The 13,895-nt window shown below is 38.6% G+C and overlaps 2 protein-coding genes across 3 annotated transcripts in view; one reads left to right on the forward strand and one right to left on the reverse strand.

Annotated features, from left to right (window-relative positions):
* The window catches only part of NUP88 (nucleoporin 88), a 30,709-nt gene extending 26,933 nt beyond the window's left edge, over positions 1-3,776 (forward strand). For both annotated transcript variants that reach the window (XM_015597395.2, XM_006922236.2), the window contains exons 11-17: positions 1,458-1,616; positions 1,913-2,038; positions 2,140-2,205; positions 2,333-2,413; positions 2,716-2,842; positions 2,982-3,100; positions 3,535-3,776. In XM_015597395.2, the coding sequence (XP_015452881.1) occupies positions 1,458-1,616; positions 1,913-2,038; positions 2,140-2,205; positions 2,333-2,413; positions 2,716-2,842; positions 2,982-3,100; positions 3,535-3,598 (742 nt within the window). In that variant the 3' untranslated portion in view covers positions 3,599-3,776. The remainder of the gene's footprint in view (positions 1-1,457; positions 1,617-1,912; positions 2,039-2,139; positions 2,206-2,332; positions 2,414-2,715; positions 2,843-2,981; positions 3,101-3,534) is intronic.
* Positions 3,777-4,003: 227 nt separating this feature from the next.
* The window catches only part of RABEP1 (rabaptin, RAB GTPase binding effector protein 1), a 68,484-nt gene continuing 58,592 nt past the window's right edge, over positions 4,004-13,895 (reverse strand). Inside the window, exons 14-18 of the mRNA XM_025040076.1 lie at positions 12,565-12,754; positions 11,882-11,937; positions 8,481-8,579; positions 7,427-7,543; positions 4,004-6,699 (exon numbers count right to left, since the gene is read on the reverse strand). Coding sequence (XP_024895844.1) covers positions 6,598-6,699; positions 7,427-7,543; positions 8,481-8,579; positions 11,882-11,937; positions 12,565-12,754 — 564 coding nt within the window. The 3' untranslated portion in view covers positions 4,004-6,597. The remainder of the gene's footprint in view (positions 6,700-7,426; positions 7,544-8,480; positions 8,580-11,881; positions 11,938-12,564; positions 12,755-13,895) is intronic.

Here is a 13,895-nt window from a genome sequence, read left to right on the forward strand (position 1 = left end):
TCTTCGGCTAATTGAGAGTCAAAAGCTTTACTTCATTCAAAATATGGGAAAAAATACTAAAAATAAATACTGAACTCCACTAAGATGAATTAGATTTAGTGCTTATCAAGCTCTGTGTGCCAGGCTTAGAAGTCAGGGCATTTACCTGTATTGTCTCCTGTAATCAGAGCAACCCTGCAAGGACAGCACTGTCAGTCATCCCCATCTTGTTGAATAGGGAACAGGGCTCAAGAGATTAAGTAAATGATGAAGTAACACATTGAGCTAGGTTGCAAATACAGAACTTTCTGACTCCAGAGTCCACACTCACACTTTAATTTCTTTATCTCTGCTAGCCTCAGGGACATCACAAAATATGTAAACTCTAGAAAACAAGTGATATATAGCTGAACTCATAATCTTCCTCCTTAAGGAACTCATATTAAGCTATAAGCACCATTTTTCAACAGCCCTGGAATATCATTCTTGAATTCTCTAAATGTAGGACTAGGAGTCCCTAACGAGCTACTGGCATTGAACACTAGACTGCCCACGCCCCAATCTCTTGATGTCAGTTCAAAGGATGTGTTTGTAGACACTGACGTAGTTCTAAATACTGCCATTAATTTACTAGCCAAAGAATTCCTATGCTCTTTGCAGATTGACAAGGTATACTATTTGGAAAGGAAAATAACTATCAATTTTGTTACTTAAACTAAAAGTGACTAAAAAGTAATGAGATCAGTGAGAATAAAAGTTCCTTTTTGCCTTTTGCCTCAAATATATTTTAAAAAAACCCATCCTACCTTTTGTGAAATAAGACCTACTCATGCTAGGTTACTTCAGAATAAAAACGTGAATCCAAAAGGAAAACTCACAAATATTAGTTATCTAGATATGTTCAAATCATGTTTCTGCTAACTCCCTGAAATACAAGTTTATAAAATGTTATTGTTTAACAAATTCCCACAGATTATTGCATTCAAAGTAAATCACTTACCATACTGTTAACATTTAGTCTGTCAAGCTTTCTGAAATTGCTATTGTTAATATTTATAATATTTGAGTGAATGTGAATGTCGTATATACAATTGTTACCTGGCTGAATGTTGATTTTGACTAAATCCAAATTATACCTAGGAAATGAGTGATTCATTTATGTGTGTGACTGGCTTATAACTGACTCTCAAATCCTTGCAATAAGAGTCCATGATGAATTTATACTTTTGTGCTGTCCTGATCTTTACAAAAAGAATTTGAAGTGACAGAGTTTAAAATGCTTTGACGAATGGTAGCATTGGTAGAACAAGGGGATATCTTCCCTAGGTGACCTATTCAAGGTAGAAAACATGCATTCTAGTACTCTTACACAGTAACACTGTGTTTCTTAGATTCTCAAGGTTTTGGATAAATGTGGTTTATGCTTTTTTATAATACTTACAGTAAATAACTCCATGGTAGATTTATTTATTTTGCAGAAGCACGGTCCATCCAGTATCTCCTCCCCTGCTTTGTACCCAAGAAGATGTTGAAGTGGCAGAGTCTCCCCTCCGAATTCTGGCTGAAACCCCAGATTCCTTTGAAAAGCATATTAGAAGCATTTTGCAACGTAGTGTTGCAAATCCAGCATTTTTGAAGTATGGGCTTCGGGTGTTTAAGAACTGGTTCCCTTCTGTTTTCATATTTACTGTTCATCCTTTCTGTTCTCAGCTACTTACTTCATTTTATGTACTTTTTACCATAATGGAGTTAGAAGAGACATAGGGCATATTTAATGAGCTGCTGAATAGAGGGAGGATAGATATCAATAGAGGCATGAGAATGATAAAACAGGAAGTATAAAAAGAAGTGAAAAAAAACGGTTATGACGTGAGTCTATTTTTAGTTGTTTTATTCAGCAAAGGAAAGTAATGGTAGAAATTTTTTTTTAAAGGTCATCTGAAAAAGATACAGCCCCTCCTCCCGAAGAATGTCTTCAGCTTATCAGCAGAGCCACCCAGGTGTTCAGGGAACAGTATATTCTTAAACAGGACCTGGCAAAGGAGGAGATACAGCGGAGGTAGGATGGCCTTTGCTTATGTATCAGCTCCTAGACAGTAGCTGACCCTATATAATGGCCTAGACCAGCTTCTGATTACATTTCTTTTTTTGCTCTTGAAGGGTCAAATTACTATGTGACCAAAAAAAGAAACAACTAGAGGATCTCAATTGTTGTCGGGAGGAAAGGTAAGTGCCAAAACGAGGGAGGAAAAAACAGTAGTTCAGTAAGACTGGAACTGTATCTCACCTGGAAATGCTGGACCACATTAATCATCAGGGTGGACCCCAAGAGTCTTGGTTTTTATGCCACTAGGAAAAGTCTACGGGAAATGGCTGAGCGCTTAGCTGACAAATATGAGGAAGCCAAGGAAAAACAAGAAGATATCATGAACAGGTCAGTGTATTGTACAACATTCAGTTCCATACTCAAGTATTCCTAGTGCTGTTAAGTACTCAGGTATTAACAGTGTTAAGGAAAATTGGCCTAGAGCGCATACTCTGAGGCCTACAGAATTGAATTGATTCCCCTCTCTCCTCTGAGGTATGTTAGGTAAGACAGTGCAGTGATGCTTTCCCCTAACCTATCCTGTAGGAGCCCCCTTCACAGACACCAGATTCGTGAGTTAGATCTTTAGTTATAATTGTGTTTCTCCTGAGTAGCAGAGATCCTGAAATGTTTTCTTACCTTTTCTAAAGGATGAAAAAAGTACTTCACAGTTTTCATTCTCAACTCCCAGTTCTCTCTGATAGTGAGAGAGACATGAAGAAAGAATTACAACTGATACCTGATCAACTTCGACATTTGGGCAATGCCATCAAACAGGTAGGAATGGATGCAGGGTGACTAAATTTTGTATTTTTTTAAGTTTTGTTCGGTAGAAAATAATTTTATAAAACAAATACATACTATGAAAACATGTATCAAACCATAGCCAAAAAACCTGTTCCGTTTGATACTTCAGGTCACTATGAAAAAAGACTATCAGCAGCGAAAGATGGAAAAGGTACTGAGTCCTCAAAAACCCACCATTACTCTCAGTGCCTACCAGCGAAAGTGCATTCAGTCCATCCTCAAGGAGGAGTAAGTAATACTACAAATTTATTATTGCAAGGTAGCTTTTCTTTTGCAATAAATATGCCAAAACCAACCTTCCTCTGCTCAGATAAGATTACTTGGCACTTGCATTTCTAGTAATTACTGGAATAGGAGCCATGTGATAGATAAGGACTTAAGAGATGAGTATGGTGGATCAAAAATGATGAGTTTCTTGCTACTATGATTTTGTTGTATATGTTCAGTGAGTATATTCAAAAATATTTCCAGCAGTTGTAGTACTGTTTGCCACTGTTAGCTTTAAATGAATAGTAAACATCATTACTATCCATCTGAAACCTTACACTATTAATTTTAGCATAGCACTTCTATTTCAACATTACTAAATTCTTAAGAATCAATATTAATGGCTTATTAACTCATTGTATTCCTTAAAATTGAGTGGCTTTATGATTTTACAGGGGTGAACACATAAGAGAAATGGTGAAGCAAATTAATGATATCCGAAATCATGTAAACTTCTGACACCACCAGGAACAGATTCACACCTGAAGTTAACACAAGTGAAGGCCTAAACTCATATTGTAAAACATTATCTAATTTATAAAGAAGCATTTGGGGTGAGCTTTGGTGTGGTTCATCGTTTTTTATACTTTTCTTGTTTCATAATTATTGAATAAATGCTTTTATTTAAAAATTGGAATGTGCTTTATATATAAGCTGAAGTTTATTGTATTCAGCAAGGGCCTAGGATTTAAAAAAAAAAATGCCTGAGACTTTCAGCTGCACACTGCCAGATCTCCATGAACCCTAATGAATGAATTTTCTCCGTAGTTAAAAAAAATGAGCTGCATTTTAAAGTAGCTGCACAGAAATCTGACTCTGAAGAAGGACAGGACATTAGAATTCAAAGGAAAAGGCCACACAGTATACTAGGCAGCAGCTTTTTTAATTTGAACACTTTCTTCTTAAGGACATGCCTTCAGTACAGTTAACAAATGATTACATCTGAAACCTGCTTAGAGCCCAGCCCAGGCTCCACAACTGCAAGGCCACTGCTGGCTCACTTCTCTGACAGGCAGTATTACATTTCAGAGCCAAGTCTGGCTGTGCACCATTTCTTAATTTGTTACTGAGTGAACAAGGTACAGGTGTAGGACCTCAGAGAGAGAAAAGAGACAAATAAGTTGGTATGCAGTATATGGTTTTGCCCTCCATTTTCTTTAGGTAATCTTTTTATACCTGCCAATCTGAGTTCTGAAAGGTAATACTGTACCTGCCTAGAAATGGCTGAGTGACTGCCAATTAAAAGCCACATGGTAAGGTAGGTTACAGGTAGGAGGTAAATCAGGTTAGACATGCGTGACAGCACGTGTGTACAGACTGAATACAAGCACAGGAACACTCGTGAAACCCAACTGATCTTTTCTGTCTAAATGGGCTAGATCCCACCTTCTAAATTAGTTTCCTATTTAAATAGAAAACTCAGTTTAAAGTGTTCCCTGCCAGGATAGTATCACAATAGTTTATTTCATACTAGAAATAGATTAACAAAACCTAGAGTCTCAGTTCAGGTTTTTCTAGGCTATTTTCTCAACAAAGTGGGTTCCAACAGTTTGCATCTGCCACGGTAGAGACCGCGATTCTCAAATCATGATTTTACTGGCCCAGTACCATCTCATGGAGAAAAACATCTGCTAGGTGTCTCAGCAGAGCAGTTCCTTGGGATCTGTAGTTCAGTTCAGGAAGACTATGAGTTACCCGTCCTGATTTACAGTGCCAATTTTAATAATCTGAAACAAATTAGCTCAGGGATTACCCAAAGGACTAGTCATATAATTTAAACAGACTGCATTTTGGAATAAAATTCCTTGTAACTCAATGAGGATACATGTTTTCTTTATCTAAACCAAGTAGTACTTTATACAAAGGGACTTTAAACCAATTAAAATGTTTCATGCATGGCAAGCCTATAGCACTATTTCCATAATTAGTATGTACTTTTAAATGCATAATCATGAATGCACGACTACCACAATAACCCAAGGAATGAGGTATGTAGTCCTTATCTTGTCCCATGGAAGACAGAAGTAAAGATCTTTAGAATTAGTCCATAATGACTTCATTTCTAACAAAAGACCATTCACTTTAAACCATAAGGTTGATAGTGGCTTTAAGTGAGCCAAACAATCTACTTAATCCACTTAATTCCCATAAAGTTTCTTCAAATACCCTGCTGTTAAATAACACCAATCACAAAAGTTATTTGAAAACAATTTCACTTTTGAACCATCTGTGTGATGAATTAAACAGTATAGCCTTTCACTGGCTAATACTACTGCAGCAGGTGAACAGCAAACATGAATCCATTCTTTGTGCTTTCCTCAACACTTCATAAGGCTAAGGCTAAGGCAGCCTGTTCACTGAGGCTTTCTCTTACATAGGAAAAGAATCTAACCTCGTAGAAATGACAAAGCAGATTTCCAACCTGACGAACATACTAACTGGGTTTTCTCCAACTTCATAAGCATTATCACACTCCAGGTCTAAATTATAAAAGAGAAATACAAAATAGGTGTCTGTCAAACCTAGTTATCACCATTTTTGTATTTGATACTTTTAAAACAAACAGTACTCAGGCCCACTGATTTGAGTTGAAAATAAGCAGATTTATAAATTTATAAATACTAGATGTTGCCAGACATTGCTTGCTTTATTAATATTTTTTCCACTGATCCAATAACTAAAACAGTTTTCAAAAGAGTAGCTGGTACCAGTTCAGCTTGACTCTGGTACCTGTGGGCCCACAGAATTCATCCAGGCAGCAAAAAAGTGCTTCCAAACAGTTTCTTGTGCTTTTCCTTTAACCTCAACTTCCAATACATACAGCCCCAGCCAAGTTTTCAAATTCTCATAATTCAGTTCTTGAATTTGGTTTTGTTTGCCACTGTCTTATGGTTCTCAGGCAAGTTTCAGTAGCATTTAAGGTCCTCCAATACAAGATAAAACGGTTAAAAGTACTGAGCTAGGAAATACAGTCTCTAGCCAATGGCCTGCTCTCAAACTTCATATTTTAATATAAAATATTCATACAGCATCTACACCTGTCTGCTAACTGAATACTATTACTGATGAACTCTAGACAACAGGAAAAAATTCTCTCTTCCAATATCTATGAACAGGAAATGTAATTCCAAACACTATTGGGATGGTGCTTTAGGGTAGGGAAATGTTGGATTATGCAGGCAAGGAAACAGCACTTTCTCCATCACCAACTCTGATCACACACCCACTGGAATCAAGTCCGGAGTCCCCTTTGTGCTCCCATGTGAAAGGTCTTTTTGTTGCAAATTACCCTGGCTGTTTGCTGTTCCTGTGTTGCAGTCTTCTCCCACTAGAAATAAGCATTTCTCCATTCTTCCTTTTTTTGTGACTTCTTCAGTTAAGAGTTAAATAATAATTAATGTTGCTCTAAAGATGAGTTAAAAACCCAAAGTGCAGGCTAGAGTCCTGCTATGAGGGTGTCATGTCTCAGGCAGCTGGTTAATGTCTGTCAGTTTGGTATCATTCAGAATTGCCCGTACTCTCTCCAAGGAGTCTGCTTGCCGGATCCGCTCTAACTGCACCTGGAGAAACAATACAGTGAGATAAGTGCAGATGGTTCCTGTCTAGATTTTCTGAAGTTTACTTTGATTGGTTTAGCTGAGATGGAGCAAATCCCAAAAGCAGCCGTGTAACAGACCCAGTGTAAGATAGTGGGACTATGGAGGTAAATGAGACCCCTGAGAACCCACAGTTCAGTTGGGGGCGGGGAGGGGAGACTTATAGAGAATTTCAGCACAATATTCTAAATGTCAGTGTAGACACAGCATTCATCAAGTGCCAAGGCAGCATGGGGAGGTGGTGGACCGCTGTAGCCCAGCCTGAGGGCCTAGAGAGGGTCCCATGGGCCTTGAAAGGAGTAAAGAAGTAATGAGACAATGATGCCTACCAAAGGAACTACTGTGCTGTGGGCAAGGAATCACAAGTAGTTAAAATACATTAGAACATAAAATGTACAATGTAAGGCAGAGAGATGAAAAGAATGTTGAGATAGGCCTGGTTAGGAAGGGTTACATGGTATGTGAGGACTTTATACTTTACTCTTAAGGACCAGCAAGGTATAGAGGGAAAGGGAGACAAGTCTGAAGTACATACCTGGTTTCTGGTCTGAATGACCAGATAGGTATCTGGGCTGGGGTAGGGGTAGCCATAGTCTCTAATCCTCTGGTCAAGTCAAGATTGGCAAATTCTCCTGCGTACCAAGACACCTTAAAGTGCCTTAGTGCTCTGAGGGTTCCCCAAATCACTCACCTGAAGAGTCTGAGAAAGCTTTACAAAATCTCTCTGGACTTGTTCACTGACATCTAGTTCTGTCTGCAACCTCTGAGCTTTGTTCTTCTCTTCAAACATTAGTTGTTCACTGGTAACCTAAATAATACAAGTTTTGAATGAGGATTAATGCCAAACAGCCATAAGTCAGACTCACTTAGGAAATCTAGGAACTCGCAGTCTCCTACTACTAGAGAGAGGAGGTGGGTATCCATCATATTCCTAGATCCTGTTAATCTCTCTTTATCTCTAAGGCAAAGGTGTAAGCTCCCTAAGCTACTTGCTCTAGGTCCCTAAAATGAAATGAGTTTGAAAGCCAGAAAAAAAATGACTTAAAGTACCACACACACACACCCATCACCCCCAAGAGCCTGGTGACAGTGATTAATCATCAAAAAGCAGCTGCTAAGATCAGTAGCTACCACAGTAACAGAGAGAGAAACTTTGGGGATTTCCTCTGACAGTCAAGGATCTGCCAGGAAAATTCTCAGTATGCTCCAGGCAGCCCCAGCTATCTCCAATCTTTCTTACAAAGATACTTCAGTAGGACTACATGGCAGCATTTCTAAAAACAAAGGACCATTGAAGAATATGTACATAGTGTTTGTACACACAGCTCACTGAGACTTTCTAAGAAACCCCACCCACAATTAGCCTCATGCACTTTTAGACTAACTAGATCATTTTAGGCAGCAAATATGGTTCAATGAAATATCTGATAGATCAGTCAAATGGAATGACTTTCAAAGCAGTGCTGCTATCTACGGGCAATTCCAAGTTTGGTTCATGGCCCTTTTTTAACACAATGCCAAAAACACCAGTAAGGTCTATGACACAGGCCTCCAAAGCTGGCAGTGTGGAGATTTGAACCAACTCTAATAAAATTTCATTTCATTTTCTTTCTGCAAGCAGATAGTCTTGACAACTTTCAGAAGGTGGCACTATTCCAAGAAGCATTATATTTTTTTCAACGGGCAAGATGTAATCCTACATTCTCAGCGCAGCTTTTTTATTAAATTACCAACAAAAATATCACCTTAGCAGCGGTCTCTTTCTTTAATTGTTCTTCCAAAGTGATTTTCATTTCCTGGAGGCTTTCAAGCTGTTGAGATTTCTCTCTTAATGTGGACTCCAACTGTGGAAGTAAGAAGGAAAAGCGGAAACTCAGAAACTCCCTGCAGGTCACAGCACAGTGCCTGGAGGAACCTGCAGCCTGGAGAATTATGCCCAAGTTCTCAGGTCCTCCTAGGCCTTGGACGCTGGCTATACCTGTAATGCTCTTCTCACCCTTTGGTCTCTGTGAATCTTTTATTTATTCTTCAAGACCTATTTCTTTCATTAAACATTTATTAGGCACTTACTAAGGTCTGAAGATGGAGAAATCAGGAGACTGACATGTAACTAAATAATTCTGACATGTGAACATGGAGGATAAAGCTTTTAATTCTGCCAGAAAAGTTGAGAAGGGTTTCCTTGCAGAGACGACATTTGACTCTTAAAAGATGAAAAATTTTACAGGGGAAGGAAAGGAGTGGTAAGAAGGCCATGATGGAGAGAGAGACTCCAAAAAGAGGGAGTGGAAGACATAAATAAAAATGTGTTCAGGAACTGTGGAGAGTTTTTGTTAAGCTACAGCACAGAGTGCTGGGGCCCTGGAGACTGAGGCTGGGGTAGCAGTGGTGAGGCACAACAGCTGGGCTGAAGAATAAGGACTTGATCCTGGAGATAAAGGGAACCACTGGAGGGTTTTTAACCAGACTGGGACATAATTTATACTTTTTAAAGGCTACCTTGGTTTCATTATAAAGATGAAATGGAATGGGATATATTTTAGAGGCAGGGAAAGAAGTTAGCTCTTAAAATAAGCCTGGGAGAACTGAAGTCTGAACCTAAACAGTAGCAGCAACAGTAGAAAGGCTGGGACACAGTTACAGTGCTGGTATTTTCTGCCAGTGCAACCTCCATAGCAGAGTGGAGGCAGAAGCCAGACTGCAGCAGGATGAGGACTGACTGAGAGGTTAGGCTGTGGAGATTACTCTTTTAAGAATCTTGGTTATAAAGGGAAGAAGACAGATTGGTAGCTTGAGAGAGAAGTATAACCCCCCCAAAAAAGAAACTTTTCTTCTCTTAAAGGGAAATATCTGAGCATGTTTATGTGTAATGGAAAAAACCAATGAGATAAAATACTAATGACTGAGCAGGGAAGACTGAGAGGATTAAGGAAAAGATGTGAGGGGTTCAGTCAAAGCACAAGTGCAGTGATAGCACACTGGTCAGAAACAGGTCATTTTCTCTGAAGAAACCAGAGAGAAGGCTGAGAAGAAAAGTAAGAGAACAAGTAATTCAAGGGCCAGGAAGCTAACGGTGGCCCTGCTGATGACAGGGGTAAAAGGCCACCATCTGCTGAGTTGGGAGGTGAGTGTGACTATCTGAAACAACTACTGTAAAGAACAGAAGGGAATACACGCAAAAAAAAGACCATCTTCTTACACCGTATATGAGAATAGACTCAAATAGATTAAAGACTTAAATATAAGACCCGAAACCATAAAACTTCTAGAAGAAATCATAGGCAGTAAACTCTGACATTGCTATTAGTAATTTTTTTCCTGATCGATCTCCTCGGGCAAGGGAAACAAAAGAAAAAATAAACAAATGGGACTACATCAAACTAAAAAATTTTGCACAGCAAAGGAAACCATCAACAAAACAAAAAAGACAACCTACTGATTGGGAGAAGATATATGCCTATGATACATCTGATAAGGGGTTAGTATCTAAAATTTTAAACTCATACAACTCAATGACAAAAAAAATAATCCAATTAAAAAATGGGCAGAAGACCTAAATAGGTATTTCTCCAAAGAGGAAATACAGATGGCCAATAGACATATGAAAAGATGCTTAAGGTCACTAGTCATCAGAGAAATGTAAATTAAAACTACAATGAGATTTCACTCACACCTGTCAGAATGGCTATCATCAATAAAACAAAAAACAAGTGCTGGAGAGGATGTGGAGAAAAAGGAACCCCTGGACACTGTTAGGGGGATTGGAAATTGGTACAACCATTATGGAAAAGAATTTGGAGGTTCCTCAAAAAATTGAAAATAGAACTACCTGTTGACCCAGCAAATGCACTTCTGGATATTTATCCAAATAAAACTAAAACACTGATTCATAAAGATCTATGCACCCCTATATTCACAGCAGCGCTATTCACAATAGCCAAGATATGGAAGCAACCTGAGTGCCTGTCAATAGACGAACAGATAAAGAAGTTACGGTAAATAATATACAATGGAATATTACTCAGCCATAAAAATATCTTACCATTTGCAATGCCATAGATGGACCTTGTGGGTATTATGCTGAGTGAAATACGTGAAAGAAAGACAAGTACCATATGATTTCACTTATATGTGGAATCTAAAGAACAAAAGAAATGAATGAACTAAATGAAAACAGACTCACAGAGAAGAAACTGGTGGAAGGGGGTTGGAACCTGGGTGAAAAAGGTGAAGGGATGAAGAATGGAAGGGAGACAACTAAGGGACAAATGAAAGGCTGAGTGTAACACCTGAGTCCCAATAGACGACATGAGCATTCAGTGTTACTAATTCCAGTGACTTCAGCAGCTTGGGACAGGTGCAGAGAAGGTGGACACTAGGATTAATCCAGAGTTGGGCAGTATCGAGTGAAGGCAGCAAAAAGACAAGGAATCAGGACCTGCGGGTGTTGGTTTGAGACTAAGCAGCAAGCCATGTAATATGCAGCTTAGAAGAAAGCAAAGCTATGAGGAAGTTGCTGAAACCAGGAGAAAAGGAAAAGTTCAGGGACTGAAGGTCTGAATGAGGTACTAAGACAGATGGACCTATGGGATTAAGGACTAGAAGGATAATAAACCAGGGTCAGGGAATGTGAGGCTGGAGTGAGATGTCAAATGTGGGGCTTGGTGCAGTTAAGAGTATGGTAAGGAAGGGCTGAGTAGAAGTGAAGGTCATTGAGGCAATGAACAATGAGGCCAGGAGTTGAAAGGTGTCACCTACCAAAAGTGTCAATGCTGTCTAAGAGAAGAGGACTCTAAGCCAGCTAGAAAACATCATCTGTTTGTAAAAGCTTTTGTACATATTTCTACTATAGCTTTAAGTATATATCATGTCACAACCATGCCTTGCCTGTCTTCCCACTAGAGTGGAAACTCCAGGCGGCAGTCACATCTTAGTCCTCCCCATACCTCCTCCAGTGAATATGTGGCCTGACACAGAGCAACGGACTCTCAATAATGTCTTATCCTGCTGTATTTTTCCCACTAGACAGTTCTTTGAAGGCAGGGACATGTCGTAACTATATTTTATCCCTTGGGTCTAGCACAAGTAGGATTCAATAAAGAACTGCTGGTTGCTGATAGAATCATTTTGAAACTCTGAAACTCACCTGTCCTTTTTCTATTTTTATTCTTTCTAATTCAGCTCTTAAGCTAGAAATGGAAGCTAGAAAGAAAAAAGAGGGAGAAGTGTTAGCATTCATTGATTATTGTGCAATTTAATTTTTTTTCTTACAACTCCCCTTTCTACCATAACCTCAGTCTCATATAATGACTCAACATATACTGAACACAGTGGGGGAAAAACCCAACACCCCTTTCTCAGTTATCCCTAATCAATGAGCATCACAATCAAGCTCAGGTAAAGGCAGAGTCCACATGAGTGAACACTGTGTCATAAATTCCCTCTACACACAAATATCCACTGGGATGTGGAGCAGAGATATTCCCAGCAGGAGTCTGTTAACACATCAAAGTTCTGCAAAGAAACACCACCCATCTAGTCACGTTCCCCGGTGGGCTGGGTTCAAGTACTGAGTTTCCTATCTATAAACAGTTGCCAGAGAGGCCATTAGAGCTTCTAAAAAGAAAGAGTTTGGGAGGTTTTTTTTTACTCCCAATTACTGAATATATCAGAACATCTGGAAAAATAGACCGAATCCTTACTTAACTCTTTCCTATACTTTTCTGTTTTCCACGCTCTATAACCATGTATTCCTTCTTATAATCAGAAAAAAAAAGCTCTATTTAGTGCCTCCAATTCTAAACTATATCACTTCACTTTTATCTTCACCTATTTCTTCCTTGCAGTTTTCTATTTCTAGCTGCAGAGTTTCTTCAAGGTTTTCTTTTAAACACTGTTCTGCTTGAATCTGCTCTTTTAGGAAAAGTATTTCAGCCTTCAGCTTTTCTTCCATGTGGTCTGCTGCTGTCCGCACATTAATGATGTTCTCACGGTATTTTAATACCAACTCCCGAAGTGCCTAGATTCAAGAAACAAATGGTTACTGGATTTGTGAGGGTAAAAGAAAATAAGCAAAAGAAACTAAAGATTTTTCTGCAATCAGAATTTCAGATTTTTTAAAACTGTTCAAAATTAAAGACTTTCAACTCCAATCCACTTGGGGGTTCAAGGGGCAGGTGTCATGTCATGTCAACATTCAGTATATTATAGAAGTAAAACAACATTTCCAGCCATAAAAAATGTGTAGTGTGAACTATATATTTTTCCCTCAAACTTGTTTAATCAAAAATAAAAACATTAAAAGTGACTTACAATGTGGGATTCACTATGAATAGCTTAGGGGTTTCTACTATTACTTGCTTAAATTTGAGGTGAGTCAGGGTATGAAGACCAAAAAGAAACCCAGAAGCAAGTGTGAACGCTAAGATAAAATTTATTTACTTATTCGAACACTTCTTGAACATATGCCACAAGCAAAGTACTATGTTAGGCCAGAGGCAAGTATGGCAAAGTGTGGCTTTCTAAGATGATCAACTGTTTGTTTTAATAAATTCAGCTTAAATCTTACTTTTCCCCTAAATTTTAGTTGTCTTATTTTAAAAATCCTCCCAACTGTATCCCAAGGCAACTCTAAAACAAAACCCGGGATTCTTAGATAACTGCCAACAGTATATAAATTAAAGAACAGAAGAAAAGAGGAATTAAAAAACTAACAAGAAATGTTTCATAAGACTTACTGACGAAGCAGGTCTAAAAATCAAGGCTTATAGGCTAGACTGGTTACATCTTTCAAGAATTCTTGGAATTTTTTAAATCTAAGAACAAAATGTCTCTAGAGAACATGGAAGAGTAGAATCTTTCCTGACAAAAAAGAAAAGTTTAACAGAGGTGGAAAGTAGTATTCTGATGGCAAAACTAGACAGGTCTCCAAAACTTTCCCCTTGATGAGCTCAGTCACCAAGTCAGAAAGGAGAGCACTCTCCTGAGAGTGCCAGTAACCACACGCTCGGGGAGGTTAAGGCATGAGAGGGAAAGCAAGGAGCTAATGGCAAGGTAGGCAATGGAGCTCTTGTGAACGAGTAAAAGAAAAACCAAAAATAACAGTAATGTTAATGTGTGTACACAGGAAGAAAGAAAAAAGAGTGAGGTCCAAATTGCAG

The sequence above is a fragment of the Pteropus alecto genome, unplaced genomic scaffold (assembly GCF_000325575.1).
Source record: "Pteropus alecto unplaced genomic scaffold, ASM32557v1 scaffold398, whole genome shotgun sequence".
Taxonomy (NCBI): Eukaryota; Metazoa; Chordata; class Mammalia; order Chiroptera; family Pteropodidae; genus Pteropus; species Pteropus alecto.